Here is a 25,874-nt window from a genome sequence, read left to right as displayed (position 1 = left end):
TGCCGGTCTGGAGGGACTAAAAGAAAATTAGCAGGTAAGAACCTAATTTCTCCCTTTTTTTAATATTCTTGTAAAACATTTTTATTTTGTCACATTTTCATCTAATGCCCATTCAGGTTCTTCTAAAACAATGTACAATGAAGGAAATGAAAAAGTCTGTAAACCATGCAACTTCACCTTTTGAAAGACAACATATCTAAAATTATCATGCCAATAAAGTATTCTGAATCTTTTCTCTCAGACTTAGATATGATCTCTTCTTGCTTTTCCCGGCTCTGTGGCCCAGTCCTGGATCTGTCGGAACCTGCTCGACTGCAGCTAGAGGAGATAATGATGGAAGGAGAACTGCTGGAGGTAACACTGGATGAGGAACAGAGAATCTGGAGGGTTCTGCAAGCAGCCCAGCCACCAGACTTGGACAAGTTGCGTAAACTGGTTGAGGTAAAGAAAGGAAGGAGAATGACAGCCTATGAGAGGCAAGATAGTATTTGGCCAGGATATAGAAACATGGATTCTGGTCTTCTCTCTTTCCTTGTATGATTTATATGCAGATTGAAAAAGCCGAGCGTCAAGCAATGAAGATGAAAGGCAGGGATGCTGAGAAGAAGAAGAAACGGCGCTGTACCAGGGGTCAGTCCTCACCCCAGGCCAAGGAGGAACTGGAACCAAAGAGAACACGAACTGAGCTAGAGAGACAGGAGGATCCAGATGAAGATGAGATGGGGCAGGAAGAGGCTCTAGAGTGTAACCAGAACGGCAGAGAGGTAAGCATGAGAGGGTATATAAGAAGGGAAGACAGAAAAGGCAATGGATATAGAAAGTAACTGGAATGGAACAGGTGAGTAAGATGGATGGGAGGTGATGAATAGGAAATGTACACAGAATATAATTATAATAGAATAACTAGGATCTGAGGGAAGTGTAAGAGAAGAGATGAATGATCAATATTATCCCCTTCCAATGTTGTCTTTAAAATCTACCTTGCGTTTTGGGGATTAATGGTGGGACAAACCTAATGAAGATTCCCTTTTGCCCACCAGACCAGTTCAGGCAGATGAAAACCTTTCTAGTTTGCTCACATCATCCTATGTGGGGTATGTGAATTTTGGCAGGAAAATCAGTTGGTCAGAAATTTGAACTTTGTTGTGAAAGTCAGTTGGTTTCTTTTTCCATAGACTTTTCTGCCAAAATTCAAGTTGGTGGACTACCCTGTTCCCAGTCAGGTCAGTGAACTCAATATTTACAAAGAAACAGCACATCTCACAACATACCCTGAAGAAAATCACAGTATGGTGGCTGAAACATCGGTTTCTACATGACAAGACGCAGCGAGACCTTGGAAACCTGCTACAAGCATTCTTAGTCTTGTTTATCATCCCTTTTCTAATAATTCCTAGCATCTTGTTTGCTTTCTTGGCTGCCGCCGCACATTAGACGGAAGGTTTCGGTATATTGTCCACGATGACACCCAGATCTTTTCTTGAGTGCTGACCTCCAAGGTAGACCCTAGCATCTGGTAACTATGATTTGGATGATTCTTCCCAATGTGCATCACTTTGCATTTGTCCACATTAAATTTCATCTGCCATTTGGACGCCCAGTCTTCCAATTTTCTAAGGTCTTCCTGCAGTTTTTCACAGTCTACATGCGTTTTAACAACTTTGATCAGTTTTAGTGTCATCTGCAGATTTAATCTCCTCACTCATAGTTCCAATTTCTAGATCATTTATAAATAAATAGCACTGGTCCCTGTGGCACACCACTATTTACCCTCCTCCATTGATGAACGTTGGCTGAAGGCTGGAAGGGAGTTCTACTAGAGCTCCAGGGAAGGAAGTTCCATTTCCTGGGTATCCCAGGTATATAAGGTACATGGAGGAGGGCTCAGCTGTAGCGTCCAGTGGCATTCCATAGTGTGAATAACTTCATAGACTTGAGTGGCAAATACTGCATGGTCTGCAGGACAACATGCAGTAGCATTAGCTCAATTGGGCATGCAGTGACTGAAAGAGAAACAACATAATATTGAGAGCGTCATAAATGCTTGTGAACAGTGGTGTGGGCAGGTCCACCCTGGGCACCGTCTTGATAGGGGCACAGCACCCATCCTTCTCTCCACCCCCCCCCCAATATATGCCGCTTCCCTTTCTTGTACCTCTGTAACGTTCCTAACGGCAAGCAGCATCCCCTAACCTGCTGTCATGCCTGCGTCGATGGCTCTTGTGATGTCACTTCCTGGACCTGTGCTTAGGAAGTGATGTCAGAGAGAGAGCTCACGCAGGCGCAACAGGTTGGGGGTTGCTTCTCACGCCAGGAACATTGCAGAGGTTTGGGGGAAGGGAAGCAGTGCACGTGACAGTTGGAGGGGGGCAGGGAAGGGGCAGAGAAGAGAGCGGGGTGCCACCACCCATGGCATCTCTCAACTTCGCTACACTACTGCTTGCAAAAGCTGATCCTGAGATAGGTGCTGCCTCTTTACTGCCTTCATAAGAACAGTGTGACAATAGAAAGGACTCCTAATAATGAGATTTTCTATAAACTGTCTCATAGATACATAAATAAATGGTGGAAGTACACGTCACATACACTCAGAATTGTGTAATTAGGCCAAGAGCCTAAGCTCCTATAGTCGAACCCACCACCCAATCACTGTGTATGGAATGGTAAGTAGTGTCAATAAAAGTGCTATTCAAAAGATAAAATCATTATTTTTGATGGCAAAAAGAAAATTTTCACTTAGCTTTTTGGATTTTTCTACAGGTCCCGACATGGACCATGTTTCAAATTTCTTTTTCAAGGAACCTAGAATGAAAATTAAACGACTTAAATGCTAGACTGATGGGAGTGAAATTGGGTCAAATGTACTATTCTGTTATGTGCAAACGGGCAGGAAAAGTGAATTGAATCGAAAAATCAATTCAGTAGATCGAATTGAACAATTTTTCCCTAAATCAGGCAGCACTAGTCCAAACAGACTGTATATGCTAGGAGGCGCTAAAACCAACGTGTAAAAACACAACACCTACAGTATTTTTATATGATAAATAAGGAAAAAGTGTGCTTCTATAATATCCATGTGCATTTCAAGTGCCAAAAATCTAAGGTAAAAAATCAATTAATAAGTTTTACTTTTTTAATCACATACAGTCATGTGAAAAAAATAAGGACACCCCATGAAATATTTAGTTCTTTCTTAAGAAATGTTAACATATTGATGTCAAATCTTTTTTTTATCTCTGGAATAGAAAGTGATATAATTGCAGGTAAAAAACATTTTCCTTGATTTACTCATGAAAACTAAACTAAAACTTAGTTTTATAGACCAAGTCATCAATCAAGAGGAGCTCGACTCGATTTACAATAATGTAAAACATAATACAGTGGTACCTTGGATTACGAGCATAATCCGTTCCAGGAGCATGCTCGTAATCCAAAATGCTCGTTTATCAAAGCGAGTTTCCCCATAGGAAATAATGGAAAACCCCCCCCACTCCCTCCCCCCCAATAACTGGCATCGCTCCCCTCCCGCTCGCAAAGGCCCCCTCGCTCCAACTGGCACCCTCGCACAATCTCGGCGAGAGGGAGAATTAGAGTCCTTGAGCATGCGCAGATGCATGCTCAAGGCAGGTAGAAGCCGGAAGATCTTCTAGGCATGTGCCTGCGTGCCGGTGCCAGACTGGGGGGGGGGTAAGTTTAAGTTGTTTGGGCGGGGGGGAGGGTGCTGGTTGGAGCGAGGGGGCCTTTGCAAGCGGGGGGGAGCGATGCCAGTTATCGGTGGGGGGGGGCTCGCAAATCGAGTCAACACTCGGTTTGCAAGTCAAAAGTTTGCTGAGTGTTTTGCTCGTCTTGCAAAACACTCACAAACCGAGGTTTGACTGTACATAAATTTGACAAGAAAAAGTAGACTGAAATAGTTAATTTCCAAAATGTTTAGCAAACAAAAAAGTTTTCAGAATTTTCCAGAATAAAGCATGAAACAAAAGATATCCATCATATAATCCACCATGAGTTCTACTGTATATCAAAGGATGCTTGAGGAACATGTGTGACCATTTGTAAGAAAATTAAAGCTGAAGCAAAACTGGACTCTGCAACATGACAATTAGAGAATGACATGGGGAAAAAATTTGTCCCCATCACCGCCCCATTCCTGTCACCATCCAGTCCCTGCCCCGTCCCTGCGACTACTGTCCCCTTCCTCATCCCCATGACTACTATCCCCGCAGCATCCATACAAGCCTCAATACTGCAACATTTAACTTATTCCTTCCTTATAAATCAAAGTTCTGGCTGCTGAACTAGAGAAAGAGATGTTCAGCTGGCAGGGCTTTGTTTATAAATTTTTATCAACATAACTAATATACTACTTTATCCTAAAGCAAAAAAAATAAATATAATTTTTTTTCTACCTTTGTTGTCTGGTTTCTGCTTGCCTCATCTTCTCATTCAATTCTTTTCATCCACTGTCTGTCTTCTCTCTGCATCTTTCATTTGCTCTGTTACTGTGCCTCTCCCTTCACCCCCCCCCCCCCAATTGGTCTGGCACCCATCTTCTTCCCTCTGCTCCCCCATAGTCTGGCATCTCTGTCTTCTTCCCTTCAGCGTCTTCTCCCCACTCTCTGTTCCCCCATTTCCTTTCAGCGTCTTCTCCCCACTCTCTGTTCCCCCATTTCCTTTCAGCGTCTTCTCCCCACTCTCTGTTCCCCCATTTCCTTTCAGCGTCTTCTCCCCACTCTCTGTTCCCCCATTTCCTTTAAGCGTCTTCTCCCCACTCTCTGTTCCCCCATTTCTTTTCAGCGTCTTTGGCATCAGCTGATTTTCCTGCCACCTATCGTCAGTACCAGCAGACTTTCCTGCCTTCTGCCAGCGATACACTGCCAGGATCCCTCTTCTCTCCTCATCCCTGGACCAGCAGCTCAGTGTGATTTTAACTTAGTCACACAACTGCCGCTAGCTTTAGTTTAGTCACATTTTAATCAGGCAGTCGAGGGGCCTTTGCTAGGCTGGCCCACTTCGATGATGCGAGGCAGGTCGGCCTAGCAAAAGCCCCGAGGCTGCCTGATGAAACCACGACTAAACTAATGCTAGCAGCAGCTGTGTGACTAAGTTAAAAGTGCACAGTGAGCTGCTGCTAGGCTACAGAAAGGAGAGGTATTGCTGGACAGGGGGAGGAGGGAAGGGGAAAGTGGTAATGCTGGACAAGGGAGAAGGGGTACTGCTGGACATGGGGAGTAGAGAAGGGAGAAAGGGGTACTGCTGGACATGGGGAGAAGGGAAGGGGCACTGTTGGACAGGGGGTAGGTAAAAGGAAGGGAGAAGAGGTGCTGCTGGACCTGAAGCAGATGTTTCTCTCTTCCTCATGCATGCTTCTCTGGTCCTCCTTCCCTCCCCTAACCAACATCTCTCCAAGGAAAGTACTCTCTCAAAAGGAAAGCATTTTTCCATCTAGTTTGGGACATAGGATGTTCACTGTGGCTCTTCACATTTTTCATCCCTATCATTGTCAATCTTCAGAAGTTTCCTAGATTTAAAATATTTGATGGGAAATATTCAAAACTGAAAATGCTTTTCTAACTGGCCACAACTCCAATGACATTTTCCAAGGTCCAGTACAAGGAGAGCATCTTAGTTTGCCCATATCTAGGTGATTAGCTAATTTGGGCAAAACCTTTGTGATCAGATTCTACAACTTCTGCAGGATTTGGGATGAATGGTAAATTTAGGCAAGACTTAAGTTTATTTTATTTATTTATTCAGTTTTCTATACTGTTCTCCCAGGGGAGCTCAGAACGGTTTACATGAACTTATTCAAGTACGCAAACATTACTTTTATTTTATAAACTTTTATTGATCCATGACAGGAGTTGCCATCCAACATATTACTAATAACTGGAAAGACCACAGTAGACTTAATTTTAATTTCTGGTGGAATTCGTTGTGTCACCTATATAGAATGGAAAGATCACTGGCGGTACAGAATGGAAAGTATAAAAGTTTTATAAAAATATGGGAGCCATTAACATCTTTTCGTCATGATTAAATGCCATTTTTCTATTAATTATACACCACTTAGTTGAAGGAGGGAAGGGGTTCAATGGGAGGGTTTATGATCTTATAATGAATAATGGGCTTAGAAAAAGGGTGGGGGGAGGGTTGCATTTATATTTATATGATACACTGCTAAGATGTTCAAGTGGTCTAATTAATAGTGTTTATTATGAATTTTGTACACTTGATGAAAGTTTAAAAATGAATGAAGAATTTAAAAAAAAAAAAAAGGTACACAAGCATTTTTCCCTCCCAGAAACAATTTTGATGTCCTCTGGTACAAAGAGAGGGAAGGGTTATCCTGACACTAGAGAGAGCCCAAAGACTGGAGTGGAGGAGTAGTCTGATGGTTAGTGCAGTGGGCTGAGAGCCTGGAAAACTGGGTTCAATTAATATAGCAACTCCTTGTGATCCTGGCAGGCCAATTAACTTTCCATTGCCCCAGGTATAAAAGCTTACATGGTGAGCACAGTGCGGACAGAAAAAGTACCTGCATAGAATATGTAAACTGCTTTGGTTGAACCTCAGAAAGGTGATATATCAAATCCATAACCCTTTACCCTTACTGCAATTTCAGATCAGGAAACCGCTGGTAAAGGAGGATCCCATGACCTTGAGACTACCATGTCTTGGGATACTGGGTGGCAGTGTTAGACTTAGTTCTGTGGAAAAGAGCTCATACATGATTTCTACAACAAGCTCTTTTGAAATAACATAAGAATAGCCTTACTGGGTCAGATCAATGGTCCACCTAGCCCAGTAGCCCGTTCTCACAGTGGCCAATCCAGGTCCCTAGTATCTGGCCAAAACCCAAGGAGTAGCAATATTCCATACCACCTATCCAGGGCAAGCAGTGGCTTCCCCCATGTCTTTCTCAATAACAGACTATGGACTTTCCTCCAGGAAATTATCCAAATCTTTCTTAAAACCAGCTATGCTATCCACCCTTACCACAACCTCTAACAATGCATTCCAGAGCTTAACTATTATTCTCTGAGTGAAAAAATATTTCCTTCTGTTGGTTTTAAAAGTATTTCCCTGAGATCATATGACGATATGAGCAGAGGAAGACGTGGGTTAGCTCTGTTCCCGGGCCCCGCTTCACATCGCTACTCACCGCGCTATAAATTTGCCTCCCAGTGTAAATGAACGTGTTCTATTGTCCTGCCTCCCTTATGGACAGATTTTTACAACATTTGGATTCCGGGATGGCAGGTAAATCCACCAAAAAGCCACAAGAGGCAAGCAGGGAGGTGGCAGAGAAAATGGTGCCAGTGCTGGCAGCAACTGCAGAGGAGTTCACTCCAGCCCAACTGACTCGGCTCTCTAGTGCTGTGAAATGCGCATTGGAACCACAGCTGGAAAAACTATCCTGCCAACTGGGACAGGTGGATGCCTTGTTCGTGGACATGGTGAGGCTAATGGGGGAGCTGGAATACCGAGTGTCTGTGCTCGAGGACTCTAATCTGGCCGGGAGCCCCTACGATTGCTACACTGGAGCGACAGTTGGCAGAACAGGCCACAAAGCTTGAGGATCTGGAGAATCGCTACAGGAGGGTCAATCCCCGATTTGTAGGGCTGCCAGAATCTATACCCGAACAACAACTCAGCACTCTGCTTACCTCCTGGCTTCAAAAAGAGCTTCCCTTGCCAGCGGACAGCAGAGACTGCGAGCTGTAATTGTGAAGGTGCACAACTGCCTTCATAAGGTGATCCTGCTCTGCAAATACAAAGATCATCGGGAATCTTTGCAGTATGAGTTCATATCTTTCAGGATTACTCCACAGCACTTCAGTCCCGTCGGAAAAAATTTCAGCCTCTATGTGCTGCTCTGGCTGACAAAAAGATTAGATTTTTGTTCCTTTACCCGACCATCCTGAAGATTTTTTGGGAAGGATCTTGGACAGTATTTGACTCTGTGGACAAGGCCCAAACATTTCTAGACTCCCTAAATCATTGACTTGGCTCTTAGATTGATTGTGAGCTTTTTATCTTTGTTGGCCTGCTGTGGGGCTCTGGGGCTGTTTGGCATATTCTCAGGCCCTCTTAGGGCCTTACGCAGGTGTTGGGTGGGGCCCTGTGCGTTATTATGAATCTCCCCAGCGCTTGCGCTGTGTTCTGTGGGATATGTGCCCCTGTGATTTGTGTGGGATTCTGGGGATGGGGTTGGGATCCTGGGGTTGGGTCTGATTGTGGGGAGGTTTCTAGCCTGGGTCTTGGAGTGGTCTCTTCTTTCTTTCTAATGTTTTTCCTTCTGCTCTCTGTGGAATTTTTGTTTTGTTTCCTTAGTTGATGGGACTGTATGGCTTCTCTTACACTTGAGTGAGGGGGAAGGTGTGGGCTGGGTGCCTTCTTCCCTGGTTCTTCTGGGCTTTGTCATTTTCATCATAATACTCTTTCCCCTTACTTAATCTGGCCTGTACTAAAATTGTTTCATGGAATGTGGGGGGCATCACTTCTCCCATAAAACGCACCAAAATCTTACAAGCTCTTCAAAGGCATGGAGCTGATATAGCGCGTCTTCAAGAGACATGTCTCTCAGATGCGGAACACCTAAAATTGCAGCGCTCGTGGGTTGGAGCAATCCACTTTTCCTCCTCTGGGGAACACGTGGGGCGTGGCGGTTCTCATACGCAAATCTTTATAATGTACAGCTACCATCCGCTGGATCTGAATTTAAAGGGTCGTGCCCTTTCTTTGTTAGTTTAGTTTAGTTGTATATGGTCCAGCACATAGAGATAAGCGGTTCTATAGGGATCTGTTGCGCCTCTGTATTACTGCTAACTTAAACAACTTGATGGTAAGGGATATGAACGTGATACACGACCCTACTCTGGATAGATCCACAGGTCTCCCTTCTGGTGTTGAGGGGACAGATAATGATTTAGTGGCTTTCACTACAGCTCTGGATTTGTTGGAAACATGGCCTTCATTACATCCGCGGGAGTGGGACTATACACACCTTTCCAGAGCTCATGGCATTTATTCCCATCTGGACTATGTTTTTGTCCAGCAGGCATTGTTGTCTTTCATTTCTTCGGCGGCAGTGAGCCCTGGGGAGGTGTCTGATCATTGCATGGTATGGATAGAGCTAGAGTCCCCTCACATTTATCATCAAGAAAGGGGGGTGGCGATTTCCCGCTTAACTGTTTAAGGATCCCCATTTTGCCAAGTATCTCCATACGAAGTGGAAGGATTATGTCCACAATAATTCACTACATCTTAATGACCCATTTTTATTTTGGTCGGCAGGGAAGGCCGGAGATATAATTGCCTATGTCAGTGCTCACAATAAACGGTTGGCTGCCGGTATTTGGGGTTTGGAGAAATAGGCACAGAAACACAAGGCGGAGTTTGTCAGGGTCCCCTCTCGGGCTAACAAGGAGGTCTTGTTAACCTCTCAATTGGCTCTGGATTCTGATTCATGAACGCGCGTTCATGAACGTACTACGCACATGTTGCTCTATAGGAAGGGGAAGTTTTTCCGCTATGATAACAAAAGTGGGAAGTTGCTGGCGACTGTAGCTAAGGCTTGAGGAGGGCCCAGACATATTCTCGCCATTAAAGATTCCAAGGGCGTGCTCCATTCTAAGCCCAAACATATCTCCCGCTTGTTTATAGAATTCTTCTCCTCCTTATATGATCGGGAAGCCTCTCCATTAGAGGACTCCCTTGGGGATTACTTGCTTCGGTCTCAATTGCCTCGGCTCTCTGAAGCACAGTTAGATACTTTAAATTCTCCTTTCACGGCCAAAGAGCTTCAGAGAGCCATAGCCTCTTGCCTCAGGATCCGATGGGTTCTCTGTGGAGTTTTATAGGATACTACAAGTGCCCTTGTTGCGACCCCTACTATGACACTGCTTTGCAAGAAGGAGTGTTTCCGGACCAGGCCAATTCAGCTTTGATCACTTTGCTCCCCATGCCTAAGGCGGATACTGAACTGGTGACTGCCTATCGCCCAATTTCTTTAATAAATATAGATCTTAAGTTGCTTTCTACTCTTTTGGCGTCCAGGCTGGCCATGATTTTACCGGATCTTATTGGGGAGGAGCAGGTGGGCTTTGTTAGAGGCTGTCAATCGGTCTTGAATGTCAGGAAATTGTTTTTAGCCATGGCCTATTGCCAACATTATGAGGTGGTCAGCATGGATGCTGAAAAAGCTTTTGATAAAGTGTTGTGGTCCTTTTTATTTGGGGTCCTTTCCCACTGGGTGTGCAAGGCATGTTTTTACAAGCCATTAAAGCTCTATCATAATCCAACCGCTAGTGTGTTAGTCAATGGGATACAGTCCCTTCCCTTTCCTATAGCTCGAGGAACTAGACAGGGATGTCCCCTTTCCCCTTTACTTTTTCTTTTGACCTTAGAACCGCTACTTTCCTTAATTTGGTGGTCCCCAGGCATCACAGAGGTCCCATTGTCCAAGGTCTCAGTTAAGACCCTTGCTTATGCTGATCTTTTGCTGTTTCTAACTGATCCCCAGGAGTCTTTAACTCGCCTCTTGGATACTCTCTCTTGTTTTTGGGCCTTCTCTGGGTTCACATTAAACTATCATAAGTTCCAGGCTCTCCCTAACCACTAACCTTGAACTGTCACTTTTGGACTCAGTGCACTTCAGTTGTTACCTCCATGTCCTAAGATTGCATCCCCCGCCTGTTGCCACGCTGTCTCATTTGCTCCCTATGGCTGTTGCTGCATGGCGATGGATCTTCCGCTATCACCATTTTATCCCAGGACAAGCAGGCAGCATATTCTTAACGTATGGGTGACGTCACCGACGGAGCCCCGGTACGGACCTTTTTAACTAGAAAGTTCTAGTTGGCCACACCGCGCATGCGCGAGTGCCTTCCCGCCCGACGGAGGAGTGCGTGGTCCCCAGTTTCTTCGTTGCCGCGAAGCGAAGAAGTCGTATGTTTTTCAACGGCCGTTGAAATCATTTAGTTTGCCTTCCCGCTCGCGTATTTTTTCCGAATTTCTTCTTTTTTTCCCTTTGGATTACTTTATTTTTCCTATTAAAAAAAAAAAAAAACTCGTGTCATCATACAGGCCTCCGGCTTTGATTTTGCGGAGGCCGTGTTTCCCTTCATGCCCCCTCAACCGGGTTTTAAGAAGTGCCAGCAGTGTGCACGCCCGATCTCTCTCACAGACCCGCACAATTGGTGCCTCCAGTGCCTGGGTCCAGAGCATCGGGCTGACACCTGCACCCGCTGTACTACGCTTAAAAAGCGCACTTTGAAAAATAGGCAGATCCAGCAAAATATTTTGTTTGGTACCAGATCTGCCATGGAACCTGCCGCGACATCGACGACACCCCAAAAGTCAGCACCGACGACGTCGACACCACCGGACCCTTCCTCGGGGTCGTTGGGCCCAGGTGAGCCGGCTAAGAAGCCTTCCACTTCCCTCGAGCGCCCTCCTGCCACGGTTGCGACACCGGCCCTTCCGGCACCGTACCGGCCCCACAAACGCTCCGCTCCGATCTTGGTGAGTGCCTCATCATCGGCCTCCTCATCGCCGGAGCGTAGAGCGGTACCTATGGTACCGAAGAAGAAAAAAACGGTACCGGTGCCTCCCCTGGATGATCGCATCGCAGCCATACTCCAAACACAGTTACAGGAGCAGCTGCAACAACAACTCCCAACAACTGTTGCCGGCATTGCTGGCACCGCACCTTCCGGTACAGGACCGGTCCGAGCCTCGCACTGTCCCATCGGTGTCGACCCCCTCGGTACCGATTAATACCTCCATGCCGGTGCTCTTGGCCGAAACACCTACAGTGCATACCCGTGCTACTGCTGACCCTGTCCGGTCCCAGGAACGACATCGGTCTTCCTCACCCGGTACCGCCTCGGTGCGCTCAGGCAAATCTCTCTCAAAGACCCGCCATGCCGAGCCCTCCACGCCGATGTCCAAACGTACGCACCCTGACGTTAGGGACCCAGACTTGTGGGAAGACTCCCCTCACGGTACCGAAGAGGACGCTTCGTCAACCGAGGAAGAACCCTCCATGACCGACACCGTCTCCAAACCAGAGCAATCCTCTTTCTCTAAATTCCTTAGGGAGATGTCAGCAGCTCTTTCCATCCCCTTAGAGTCCGACTCTAAGAAGTCTCAGGCTTTCCTCGATGCCCTAGACTTTGAGCAACCTCCCAAGGAATTTCTAAAGTTGCCCGTCCACGACATCTTACGGGAAACTTTCTATAAGAACTGGGAGACTCCCCTCACTGTTCCCGGAGCCCCGCGTAAATTGGATAGCTTGTACCGGGTTATCCCAATCCCAGGGTTTGACAAACCTCAATTGCCCCACGAGTCCCTCCTGGTGGAATCTACTTTGAAAAAATCTCAGGGTTCCAGTGTATATGCCTCCACCCCTCCTGGCAGAGAGGGAAAAACCATGGATAAATTTGGTAAGCGCCTTTTCCAAAATTCCATGCTAGCCAATAGAGCCAACAACTACACCTTCCACTTCTCCTTCTACATGAAGCATCTGGTGCAACAGCTCTCCTCCTTACAGAAATATCTTCCTGAACGTAAGGTCCCTCTGTTTCATCAACAAATTTCCAGCCTCCTCCAACTCAGGAAATTTATGGTTCGCTCCATCTACGACTCATTTGAGCTGACCTCTCGCGCTTCTGCCATGGCGGTGGCCATGCGCCGTTTGGCATGGCTGAGAGTCTCTGACCTAGACATTAACCACCAGGACCGCTTGGCTAACACACCTTGTCTGGGCGATGAACTCTTCGGAGAGTCCCTGGACTCAACAACCCAGAAACTCTCAGCACATGAGACCAGGTGGGACACTCTGATCAAACCTAAAAAGAAGACTCCACCTGCTCGTCCCTACAGACAACAGTCTTCTTACCAGCGTAGGTTCTCAGCCAGACCTCTCAACCTGCCTCAACAACAGTCTCGCCGTCCTCGCCACCAACATCAGACTCAGGCTCGCCCACAGACTCAACCTGCCAAGCCTCCTCCTTCATCTAAGCCGTCTCAACCCTTTTGACTCTTTTCTCCAGAGCATAGCCATTCTCCCACCATCGCTGCCTCTACCTCAACCTATCGGAGGACGTCTTCAGCTTTTCCTCAGCCGTTGGGAGGTCATCACTTCGGACCAGTGGGTCCTCAACATCATTCGCCACGGCTACTCTCTCAACTTCCAGACTCTTCCACCAGACCATCCTCCAATAGAGTCTGCTTCTCACTCCTCCCAAACCCCCCTCCTCCTGAGGGAGGTCCAATCCCTCCTTCTCCTCAGTGCCATCGAAGAGGTACCTCCGGACCAAAGGGGTCAGGGATTCTACTCACGCTACTTCCTGGTCCCCAAAAAAACAGGAGACCTTCGTCCCATCCTCGATCTCAGGGACCTCAACAAGTGTCTAGTCAAAGAGAAGTTCAGAATGCTCTCCCTAGCCACGCTTTACCCTCTTCTCTCCCACCACGACTGGCTATGCTCCCTAGACCTCAAGGAGGCCTACACTCACATCCCAATCCATCCGACTTCACGTCGCTACCTACGGTTCCAGATACAGCACCATCACTATCAGTACAAAGTGCTACCCTTTGGCCTCGCATCATCGCCCAGAGTGTTCACCAAGTGCCTTATTGTGGTGGCGGCCTTCCTCAGGTCTCACGACCTTCAGGTGTTCCCCTACTTGGACGATTGGCTGGTGAAAGCACCTACGTCTCCGCTTGTACTACAAGCCACTCATCACACCATCTCGTTCCTCCATCTCTTGGGTTTTGAGATCAACTACCCCAAGTCGCATCTGCTTCCCACACAGCGACTTTAGTTCATTGGAGCAGTTCTCGACACCACTCTAATGAGGGCATATCTCCCCTCCGACCGCCATCGAACTCTGCTCCACCTCTGCCGTCAGGTGCTCCTTCATCACTCCATTCCAGCTCGGCAGATGATGATCCTCCTGGGCCACATGGCCTCGACGGTCCATGTACTTCCTCTGGCGTGACTCCACCTCAGGACACCTCAGTGGACTCTTGCCAACCAATGGTCACAGACCACCGATCCTCTTTCTCATCCCATCTCTGTGACATCGTCTCTTCAGCAATCTCTTCAATGGTGGTTGAACTCCTCCAATCTTTCCAGGGGTCTACTCTTTCATCTACCCCCTCACTCCATGATCATAACCAGTGTTCCCTCTAAGCGGGCGGGTGTTGTGAGCAAACTTTTTTCACTGTGAGCTAAAAATATCGGGCGCCAGCAAGTTATGAGCCAAATAAATATGTTGCTTTCTACCACAGAACTTCCTTACGTTTGTATGGAATCTATCCCCTTTCAACTTTAGAGAGTGCCCTCTCGTTCTCCCTGCCTTAGCTACTAAGTCTATTCCCTTCAGTACCTTGAATGTTTCTATCATGTCCCCTCTCAATCTCCTCTGCTCAAGGGAGAAGAGGCCCAGTTTCTCTAATCTTTCGCTGTACGGCAACTCCTCCAGCCCCTTAACCATTTTAGTTGCTCTTCTCTGGATCCTTTCGAGTAGTACCGTGTCCTTCTTAAAGTACCAGTGCTGGACGCAGTACTCCAGGTGAGGGCGTACCATGGCCCGGTACAGCAGCATGATAACCTTCTCTGTCTCTTCAGTCCAGCATCTGCCCCTTCCATTCACTGTCTGTCTTTCCCTGCCATCTCTCCTCCTGCCCCCCCCCCCACCACCCCCCAATTTGGTCTAGCATCCATCATCTTCCTTCTGTTCCCCTCATGGTCTGGCATCTCTATCCTTCCCTCCCCCCTGTGGTTTTTAGCATATCTCTCTTCTCATTTCCTCCACTCAGATCTGATCATTCTCTGCTCTCTCTTCCCTTTTCTTCTCTGGTCTTCCTTCTCTATTTTCTGCCTCCATCTAAATTAAATTCTTTCTTATTATTTAGTCCCGTTTCCCTCTTTTCACTGTGTCTACACACAGCTTGTCACCCCTTTCCCTCACCCCTCCATTATCTTACTATTTTCTTCCCCCTTTATTTATCTCCTCCTTCCATCCAGTATGTGTTCTTTCCCCACTTCCATTCAGCATCTGCTCTCCCTTCTCAACTGACATCCATCTGCCTTCTGCTCTCTCTCCCTTCTTCTCACTTCCATCATCTGTCCCCTTCTCTCTCTCTCTCATCTCCTCCATTCCATCATCTGCCCCTTCTCTCTCTCTCTCTCTCTCTCCCCCCCCCCAACTTCCATCATCTGCCCCCCTTCCCCTCACCTTTGTGGGTCACTTTCTTTCCCCTGAGGGTGGCTCATGTCACAGGGGAAGCTTTGGCCGAGCAGAACCGCTTGATTGACAGTGGAACTTACTTGATTGATGTCGATGCTGGGGCCCGTTGCCGTTTGAAGGAAAAAAAAAAAGGTGGAAAAAAGGAACCTGTAAAGGCGAGAGGAAGGGAAACCTCCAGGACAGCTGCTTTTTGCCCTCCTTCAGCGGCCCAAGAGTTCAGACCAGCAGCGGCAGCTCTGTATGCTTTTAACTTCGGCACAGAGCTGCCCCTAATCAATAGTTTAGCGCGGTTTCATGAGGCAGCCTCGGGGCCTTTGATAGCCGGCCCGCTTCGATGATGCGATGTGGGCCGGCCTAGCAAAGGCCCCGAGGCTGCCTTATGAAACCGCGCTAAACTATTGATTAGGGGCAGCTCTGTGCCGAAGTTAAAAGCATACACAGCTGCCGCTGCTGGTCTGGAGGTGCGGAGACAAGGCAGGAGGCAAACGCGGTGGAAGGCAGGAGTCCCGGCACAGCGACTGCAACAGGAAGTTGCAAGTCAGCTGACGCCGGCCTTTCGTTGCGGCGGGGACCGAATCCTTCGCGGACCGGCAAGATTTTGTTTGCGGACCGGCGGTTGAAGAACTGTGCTCTACACTGTGTGCGCTGTGACGAGAAACTTGTGCGCTGCGAGGTAATATTTTGTGCGCCAGCGCACCCCAGCGCAGCTTAGCGGGAACGCTGATCATAACCACAGATGCCTCCCCTTATGCATGGGGAGCTCACCTGGGAGATCTTCGCACCCAGGGACTCTGGACCCCTCAGGAGCGTCAACATCGCATAAATTTCCTGGAACTCAGGGCCATGTTCTATGCTCTCAAGGCCTTCCAGCACCTTCTCTACCCTCAGGTTCTGCTCCTGTGCACAGACAACCAAGTCGCCATGTACTACATAAACAAGCAAGGCGGCACCGGATCTCCCCTCCTCTGTCAGGAGGCCATCCGCATCTGGACCTGGGCCACGACCCACAGTCTCTTCCTCAAGGCTGTCTATATCCAGGGCGAACAGAACTCCCTGGCCGACAATCTCAGCCGCATCCTTCAACCTCACGAGTGGACTCTGGATCCTCCCACACTCCGCTCCATCTTTGCTCGCTTGGGCACTCATCAGGTGGACCTCTTTGCAGCTCCTCACAACCATCAGCTGCCCCAGTTCTGTTCCAGACTCTTTTCTCCTCATCGTCTGGCCCCGGATGCATTCCTGCTCGACTGGACGGATCGGTTCCTCTATGCCTTTCCTCCACTGCCTCTGATGTTGCGGACGCTCTTCAAACTCCGCAGAGACAGAGCCACCATGATTCTTATCGCCCCTCGGTGGCCTCGCCAACACTGGTTCTCCCTCCTGCTTCAGCTCAACTCCAGGGATTCCTCTTCCTGTGTTTCCTACTCTACTTACTCAGCAGCATCAGTCTCTACTACATCCCAATCTGTCCTCGCTCCACCTGACAGCTTGGTTTCTCTCGGGCTGACCTCTCTAGAGAATCTGTCTCAGCCTGTCCGTCGTATTTTGGATGCTTCCAGGAAACCGGCCACCCTCCAATGTTACCATCAGAAGTGGACCCGGTTCTCCTCTTGGTGTCTCCTTCATCATCACAATCCCACCTCATTGACGGTGGAAACTGTACTGGACTATTTGCTCTCTCTCTCCCCGACGCTGGCCTCAAGTCGACCTCAATCAGAGTCCACCTCAGTGCCATCACTGCGTTTCATGAGCCTATCCTCGGAAAACCTCTTACGGCTCATCCCCTGGTTTCCCTTTTCATGAGAGGCCTCTTCAATGTCAAACCACCTCTGAAGCCTCCAGTCGTCTGGGACCTGAATGTGGTTCTATCAGCCCTCATGAAACCTCCATTTGAGCCTCTTGCCACAGTTTCACTCAAATTTCTTACGTGGAAGGTGCTTTTTCCTCATTGCCATCACCTCTGCCAGGAGGGTTAGTGAGCTGCATGCACTGGTTGCCAACCCACCTTTCACTGTTTTTCACCATGACAAGGTGGTTCTGCGTACCCATCCTAAATTTGTGCCTAAGGTGGTCTCGGACTTCCACCTCAACCAGTCCATTGTATTGCCTGTTTTCTTCCCTAAGCCCCATTCCCATCCTGGGGAACAGGCGTTACACTCGCTGGATTGTAAGCGTGCCCTTGCATACTACCTTGATCGTACCAGGGCTCACCGCTCGTCTCCTCAGCTCTTTCTGACCTTCGATCCTAACCGTCTAGGTCGTCCTGTCTCTAAACGGACGCTTTCCAACTGGCTTGCTGCCTGCATTGCGTTCTGTTATGCTCGGGCCGGTCTCTCACTGGAAGGTGCTGTCACGGCCCACAGGGTCAGAGCTATGGCTGCTTCTGTGGCTTTCCTCCGCTCCACACCTATCGAGGAAATCTGCAAGGCTGCCACTTGGTCCTCAGTTCACACGTTCACTATTCACTACTGTCTGGATGCCTTCTCCAGACGGGATGGACACTTCGGCCAATCTGTGTTACAAAATTTATTTTCCTAATGGCCAACCATCCCTCCTCCCTCTCTGTTAGCTTGGAGGTCACCCATACGTTAAGAATATGCTGCCTGCTTGTCCTGGGATAAAGCACAGTTACTTACCGTAACAGGTGTTATCCAGGGACAGCAGGCAGATATTCTTACGTCCCACCCTCCTCCCCGGGTTGGCTTCTTAGCTGGCTTATCTTAACTGGGGACCACGCACTCCGTCGGGCGGGAAGGCACTCGCGCATGCGCGGTGCGGCCAACTAGAACTTTCTAGTTAAAAAGGTCCGTACCGGAGCTCCGTCGGTGACGTCACCCATACGTTAAGAATATCTGCCTGCTGTCCCTGGATAACACCTGTTACGGTAAGTAACTGTGCTTTTCAGCCAAGGCTTCACTGTACCTGGCCATCAGATACAACCCGCATTTTGCAGTGTGTAATTCCTCCCTGGATTTTCAACGTTGGGCACAGAAAGGAATTCATTATCTTTTTCATGTGCTTATGGAGGAGGGCAAGCTGATGCCCTTTTCGGACTTGCAAAGGGAGTTCTCTCTTTCTCCACAGGATATTTTTCCTTACCTGCAACTTCGCAATTATATCAGGAGTTTATGTTGGACTGATCTGACCAAGGATGTCCAGGAGGAACTGGGATTTCTATTTACCTTGCGGACCCAGAATAAGATTCCTCTGCAATACCATCATAGAGCACTTTTGGACGACTCTCCTACCCTTGTGTATCGAGCCTATGCAGCAGCTTGGGAGTCTGATCTCTCCATTACTTTGTCGAAGGCTACCTTTAAATCTTTCATTCTTGCTATTCGTAAGGCTAAGGTCAATGTAACCTGTTGAGAGCTACAATAGAAATCTGCTCTTTGCCTACATATATCTCCCCAAAAGGCTTACTTGGCTGGGATAGCTCAGACCTCCAGTTGTTCTAAGTGTGGCTGTCGGGAGGCCACTTTGGATCACATGTTCTGGCAGTGCCCTCCGGTGCAGCGATTTGGGGACCTGTTGCTGCGGGCCCTCTCTTCTCTTTGGAAGTGTGGTGTAAAGCTGGAGGCACAAGTTCTTTTTGATGTTTTCTCTCTGCAAACCCCAAGTTCCCTTGGTTTTTCAGCTGGTGTAGGCACTCTCGGGTGAAGAATTTGGATACGTTAGTGCAGCAGTGGCCAACACCAGGACACCTTCATGCCTCTCAAAAGTTGGGTTCTTCAAAGAGTCAACTGTCATGAGGGCCTGGTGGTGGTATTGGTGCAGGATTGGCCTCACAGACCATGGTATGGAGATCTGATGCATTTCCTGGTAGAGGAACTACTGCATCTTCTACTTATGGCACGGCTTTTGAGAGGACATACTTGTGAAAGAAGGGATATTCTTTTCCATCTTGAGTCTGAGTGCTAGGAAGTAGTCTATCCGTACATATATTCATATGGTGTATTTTTAAAGACTGGTGCAGCAAGCATCTTATTAAGCATGGTAATAAGGATGCTAGGACTTCATATAATCTCAGCTCTCTATGTAGGATGATGTAAGCAAACTAGTTTTTCTACCTCTATCTTCTGATAAGGTGAAATAAACTCTATATCTAGACTGGCCTGGTAGGACTCAAGGAAAGAAGGTTAGCAGGTAAGACAATATTTTTCTTCAACGGGTGATGCTTCAAGGAAAAAAGACTATTCTGTTGCTTTGGCTGGAGCAGCGGGTATCTACTCTTTGGCAATGGCGGCAGCACATGACTGCTTTACTGAAAATGGAATGCACCCAGCTCCACACCTTGGATTCTTCAGCAGGCCAGAGGTTTCTACACATTTGGAGACCCTTCTGGAATGCCTTTTCTCCCATCGCGTGGAGTAGACTATTGAATTGCTAAGATGCTGTGAGTCATGCAGTGTATCTTTGATACTTTCTTTGTCCTCTCTTTTTCTTTCTTTTGTTTTCTTTCGCTCCCTTGCATTAGTTTTTGGATTTAGGTGGCTTGGGTGGTAGTTGGATGGGAGGGGGGGGGAAATTGAAAATTGTTTGAGCTTGCTATTTCTGTTTTTGCTGATCTTTTGCTATTGCTGGTTCTTGTGTTGACTGTGCTTGTTTCCTATTGCTCAATAAACATGATTTAAATATAAAAGTATTTCCCTGTAACTTTGAGTGTCCCTTAGTCTTTGTAATTTTTGATGGAGTGAAAAATCAATCCACTTGTACTCGTTCTACTCCACTCAGGATTTTGTAGACTTCAATCATATCTCCCCTCAGCCATCTCTTTTCCAAGCTGAAGAGCCCTAACCTTTTTAATCTTTCCTCATACGAGAGGAGTTGTATCCCCTTTATCATCTTGTTAGTCAAATTCCTGCTTTTCAGTTTTTCCATGGTAAGTCTAAGTAACACATACACTATGTATTCTGTGCACAAATGTCTTTATTCAAAGCCTTTACAAATTGTTTCATCAGACTTAGCTTTATATGTAGTGGTGGCAGTATGATTTTCTCTCATTCTACCAAAGGTTCATTGATTACATTTTGTCCTCCAACCACCATATATTCCCTCTGAGGGCAATCTTTTTTGCCAAGTGTTCATGTTTGACTCTACTATCCCAAAGGCATAGAAAGCAAGGATAATTTGTTTAGCCACCATATCTAAGAAATTAGAGCTGATGTCTATCCAATGCAATTTTCTGAGTCATCACCCCAAATAACCTCAGGAACAGATCATAAACCGAAGGCATCAATAAAATGTTTTTTGTTGGCCTGTGCTATCTCAACCAGATAGTGCTGGAACCCGGAGAGGAGTCTGGGAGATGGTACCTTCCAGCTCATTGTGAGCAAGTGAAGAACGACTCTCTTCAATCTTTTTGCAATACCAAGTTCCCTTGGTTTTTCAGCTGGTGTAGGCACTCTCAGGTGAAGAATTTGGATACGTTAGTGCAGCAGTGGCCAACACCAGGGCACCTGCATGCCTCTCAAAAGTTGGGTTCTTCAAAGAGTCAACTGTCATGAGGGCCTGGTGGTGGTATTGGTGCAGGATTGGCCTCACAGACCATGGTATGGAGATCTGATGCATTTCCTGGTAGAGGAACTACTGCATCTTCTACTTTCAGTGTTCCCGCTAAGCTGCGCTGGGGTGCGCTGGCGCACAAAATATTACCTCGCAGCGCACAAGTTTCTCGTCACAGCGCACACAGTGTAGAGCACAGTTCTTCAACCGCCGGTCCGCAAACAAAATCTTGCCGGTCCGCGAAGGATTCGGTCCCCGCCGCAACGAAAGGCTGGCGTCAGCTGACTTGCAACTTCCTGTTGCAGTCGCTGTGCCGGGACTCCTGCCTTCGCCGGGACTCCTGCCTTCCACCGCGTTTGCCTCCTGCCTTGTCTCCGCACCTCCAGACCAGCAGCGGCAGCTGTGTATGCTTTTAACTTCGGCACAGAGCTGCCCCTAATCAATAGTTTAGCGCGGTTTCATAAGGCAGCCTCGGGGCCTTTGCTAGGCCGGCCCACATCGCATCATCGAAGCGGGCCGGCTATCAAAGGCCCCGAGGCTGCCTCATGAAACCGCGCTAAACTATTGATTAGGGGCAGCTCTGTGCCGAAGTTAAAAGCATACAGAGCTGCCGCTGCTGGTCTGAACTCTTGGGCCGCTGAAGGAGGGCAAAAAGCAGCTGTCCTGGAGGTTTCCCTTCCTCTCGCCTTTACAGGTTCCTTTTTTCCACCTTTTTTTTTTTCCTTCAACGGGCCCCAGCATCGACATCAATCAAGTAAGTTCCACTGTCAATCAAGCGGTTCTGCTCGGCCAAAGCTTCCCCTGTGACATGAGCCACCCTCAGGGGAAAGAAAGTGACCCACAAAGGTGAGGGGAAGGGGGGCAGATGATGGAAGTTGGGGGGGGGGGGAGAGAGAGAGAGAAGGGGCAGATGATGGAATGGAGGAGATGAGAGAGAAGGGGACAGATGATGGAAGTGAGAAGAAGGGAGAGAGAGCAGAAGGCAGATGGATGTCAGTTGAGAAGGGAGAGCAGATGCTGAATGGAAGTGGGGAAAGAACACATACTGGATGGAAGGAGGAGATAAATAAAGGGGGAAGAAAATAGTAAGATAATGGAGGGGTGAGGGAAAGGGGTGACAAGCTGTGTGTAGACACAGTGAAAAGAGGGAAACGGGACTAAATAGTAAGAAAGAATTTAATTTAGATGGAGGCAGAAAATAGAGAAGGAAGACCAGAGAAGAAAAGGGAAGAGAGAGCAGAGAATGATCAGATCTGAGTGGAGGAAATGAGAAGAGAGATATGCTAAAAACCACAGGGGGGAGGGAAGGATAGAGATGCCAGACCATGAGGGGAACAGAAGGAAGATGATGGATGCTAGACCAAATTGGGGGGGGGGGGGGGGGGGCAGGAGGAGAGATGGCAGGGAAAGACAGACAGTGAATGGAAGGGGCAGATGCTGGACTGAAGAGACAGAGAAGGTTATCATGCTGCTGTACCGGGCCATGGTACGCCCTCACCTGGAGTACTGCGTCCAGCACTGGTACTTTAAGAAGGACACGGTACTACTCGAAAGGATCCAGAGAAGAGCAACTAAAATGGTTAAGGGGCTGGAGGAGTTGCCGTACAGCGAAAGATTAGAGAAACTGGGCCTCTTCTCCCTTGAGCAGAGGAGATTGAGAGGGGACATGATAGAAACATTCAAGGTACTGAAGGGAATAGACTTAGTAGCTAAGGCAGGGAGAACGAGAGGGCACTCTCTAAAGTTGAAAGGGGATAGATTCCATACAAACGTAAGGAAGTTCTGTGGTAGAAAGCAACATATTTATTTGGCTCATAACTTGCTGGCGCCCGATATTTTTAGCTCACAGTGAAAAAAGTTTGCTCACAACACCCGCCCGCTTAGAGGGAACACTGCTTATGGCACGGCTTTTGAAAGGACGTACTTGTGAAAGAAGGGATATTATTTTCCATCTTGACTCTGAGTGCTAGGAAGCAGTCTATCCGTGCATATATTCATATGTGGTGTATTTTTAAAGACTGGTGCAGCAAGCATCTTATTAAGCATGGTAATAAGGATGCTAGGACTTCATATAATCTCAGCTCTCTATGTAGGATGATGTAAGCAAACTAGTTTTTCTACCTCTATCTTCTGATAAGATGAAATAAACTCTATATCTAGACTGGCCTGGTAGGACTCAAGGAAAGAAGGTTAGCAGGTAAGACAATATTTTTCTATCTCTTTCTAACAATGAGTGGAATTATCTGGCTAGAGAATTTTCTGGGCACCTGTAAATGGGTCTTATGAGCATGGGAACATACTGTGTATATGGCATTTGGGCTGGTAAGAGAAAGAGGACAGAACTCACACAGCAGAAGCAAGGGGAAATCCTGACATTCTTTTCTTTCTTTCTCTCTTCTAGTTATGACAGAGGGGGCTCTCTTACCCTTTGGACACTTCTGGTTCTCCCCTCCAAAAGTAACTGAGCAGCAGTCAACCAGGATTCTTCTGGGCACACAACTTGCATCCTTTTTGTTTTCTTACAGTTTCTGGTTACTGAGCAGTAAATGTGAATCCTGGCAGCTGTGAGAACTCAACCCTTCGAGGGGACGTTGGTGGGGCTTGTATGCTCCCTTATTTATGCCATGACCACAGAGGCAACTGGACTACAAGAAAACAGCCAACTAGGGCCTTTTATTTTAATTTCCTTCTTCCCTGGTGTGGAGGACAAGACCAGATTGCAGGGACAGTAAATAATAATTTAAAAAAAGCTGCTGGGAATGCCTTCAGCTCCTTGAAAGGCGTGAGCTGGTGCTGACCCCCAACAGAAATGGAGATTAGCAGATGAGGGGTCCCTGCCTCAAATAGAAGTGTTAAAATTAAAGTTTGTTTCATTGCTATCTGACAAAGGAATGAATTGGTCACAGTAGATTTTGATATTACGAACCTGGCTGTTGCAGAGAGAAGGGCTACACAATAGCCTCTTCCTCATTCACCAGATGAGCTGCAGTTTGGAGTGAATCTTCATGAAACTTTCTTGTCTTCACTTTGCTGCGTAAGCCATCCTGCATACTCCAGCACAATGTATTTTGCTGTGTAGGACTGTCCAGGTGTAATGCAGCCCCTTTATGTACTCAGCTACTGTATGGCTGCTGTGCAGGCATTTTGTTAGGGTCCTGAATGGGCTGCTTTTGTATGTTAAAACAGTCTTAATTTTGCCTTTCTCCCTTTGTGTGCTGCATGCATTGTAAGTGTGCAGAAAGGTGAGCTATGAAGCTATTGTAGAGTGCACCTCTCCCTCAGGATAGGTTGTGGTAGGAAGAGTTGGCACAAATATGCAACCAGCATTTTCCACCAGCCTTCATTTCTCTCACATTTGATACCCTAACATGTACCATGTCCTACAGTGGGCAACATTGCCTCCTCATTCTCCCATTTCTGACATGCTGAGGAAAGCCCTGCCCGCCTGCTATGGCAAAAATGGATGTTTTCCCTTTGTCTTTTGACTGGGTTTTAGTTCTTTGGACTACTCAGGGGTTCGTTGTTTTTTTTTTTAATCCTCAAGCCCTAATTTGCATTCTTTCCCATACCTTGTCTTGCTCCAATTTTCAACTTCAGTTCACAAAAACCCAGCAACAGACAGGAAGCACAGCACAACTTGGGAGAAGATTATTCTGTGTTGACTCAGCCAAGTTTGCATATTGACTAGCAGTTGTCAGATGCTACTACTTGCTGTACTCTTGTCTGGGTGGTATGGAGTGGCTCTGCAAGGTGTGCTGGGTGGTTGTGCTCTCCCTGAGACTTTCAGGTGTTCTAAGCTGATAGCAAATATGTCCTATAACAAGCCAGAAAGATTTCCTCCCTGTCAGTGAGTAATGAAAGGGGCTGGGAAAAGGAGCTGCTCCTTTCTCTTGGCTGGTAGGGAATACCCCCTTCTCTGTGCTGGAGACTAAGGCGTTGAGTTGATTGTAAGACATTTTCTGGTGCTGCTGTGGCTCCTTGTGCAGGAGAATTCAGCTCATTTGTTTCACCTTGTAATTAAATACCTTTCCCAGTGTAATTTTCATTGTTTCAAACACTTTAAAATAAAATTCAAAAAAAAAAAAAAATTCCTCTTTTCTCTTGGAGTAAAAAGACAGGTTGGGGATTGTTTGACGAGGATAGTTTGTTTTGTTTACAATGAATTTGTATTTTGACCATGCCAACTTCTGCTGCAGGGAACCCACTTTTCATTTTTTGTGGGAGGCATCGCTTTTGTTTAGTTTGTGATCAATTAAAAAGGAGTACATAATTTCCAAAGGCATTCTTTGTCTTTCAGTTACGTGCTTGAAATAAAATGCACTTGGCATGAACTTTTCATACTCCTGACTCACCAAATGTTTTTCAGGGTTTGCATGATGGGATTTTTATTCTTTCCAACCCAAAGGAAGTTGGTAACAATTATGCAGAAAGGGGCTGAGAATGTCTGGGGCAAAATAAAAAATTAACAGACTGCCTTTGAAGCCTGTGATGGTGGTTAATGGTACCATTTAATTACATTTTTGATCAGAACACTTTGTTTAAGCCTGTTGCTACAGGTGCTTTTACATCACGTGTTGGGTGGCTATACATGCTTGGGTACTAACTGAAGGTGGATCTAGAGAGCCCAGTGAAGTACAACAGAGGCAGCGTGAAAAATCTGGAGTGGATTCCTTCAGCAGCACGCACCTATGGGGAAATAACCCTACTGTCTAGAATGTCTCACCTCTCTACTGGAAAAGAGCTTACCAGGGTAAGTACATAATCTCTTTTTACAAGCCTCATGATGGAGTGCCCATGAAAAAAAATACAAACAAAAAAGTATGTGGTGGAATAAGAATGTAAACCAATTAAAACTGACTGAGACATAGATGAATAGAGAATTTAGAAAACTTGAGATTTCTTAATTTAAGATTTTTGAACTTCCCCCGACATCCAATTTTATCAGCTGGTCATCTCTTGAAAAATTATTTTAAGGAAGTTTTACTTCTCCCTAAGGAAGCTGTTACACCAACTACAAAGGCTTATTATATTCCAAGTATTAAAATCTCTGTTAAACAGGATAAAAATAAGGGAGTGATACAAACTCTCGCAGTGGACGATATA

At 46.9% G+C, this 25,874-nt stretch overlaps 1 protein-coding gene across 3 annotated transcripts in view; it reads left to right on the top strand.

The window, feature by feature from the left end:
• Positions 1 to 25,111, top strand: part of KDM5C (lysine demethylase 5C) — a 261,961-nt gene extending 236,850 nt beyond the window's left edge. For all 3 annotated transcript variants that reach the window (XM_033921375.1, XM_033921366.1, XM_033921383.1), the window contains 3 exons: positions 242 to 441; positions 552 to 764; positions 23,173 to 25,111. In XM_033921375.1, coding sequence (XP_033777266.1) covers positions 242 to 441; positions 552 to 764; positions 23,173 to 23,178 — 419 coding nt within the window. In that variant the 3' untranslated portion in view covers positions 23,179 to 25,111. The remainder of the gene's footprint in view (positions 1 to 241; positions 442 to 551; positions 765 to 23,172) is intronic.
• Positions 25,112 to 25,874: the final 763 nt, after the last annotated feature.

This window comes from Geotrypetes seraphini, chromosome 1 (genome assembly GCF_902459505.1).
Source record: "Geotrypetes seraphini chromosome 1, aGeoSer1.1, whole genome shotgun sequence".
Lineage (NCBI taxonomy): Eukaryota > Metazoa > Chordata > Amphibia > Gymnophiona > Dermophiidae > Geotrypetes > Geotrypetes seraphini.
Note: the sequence above shows the minus strand (reverse complement) of the source record. Positions and strands in the feature narration are given on the sequence as shown.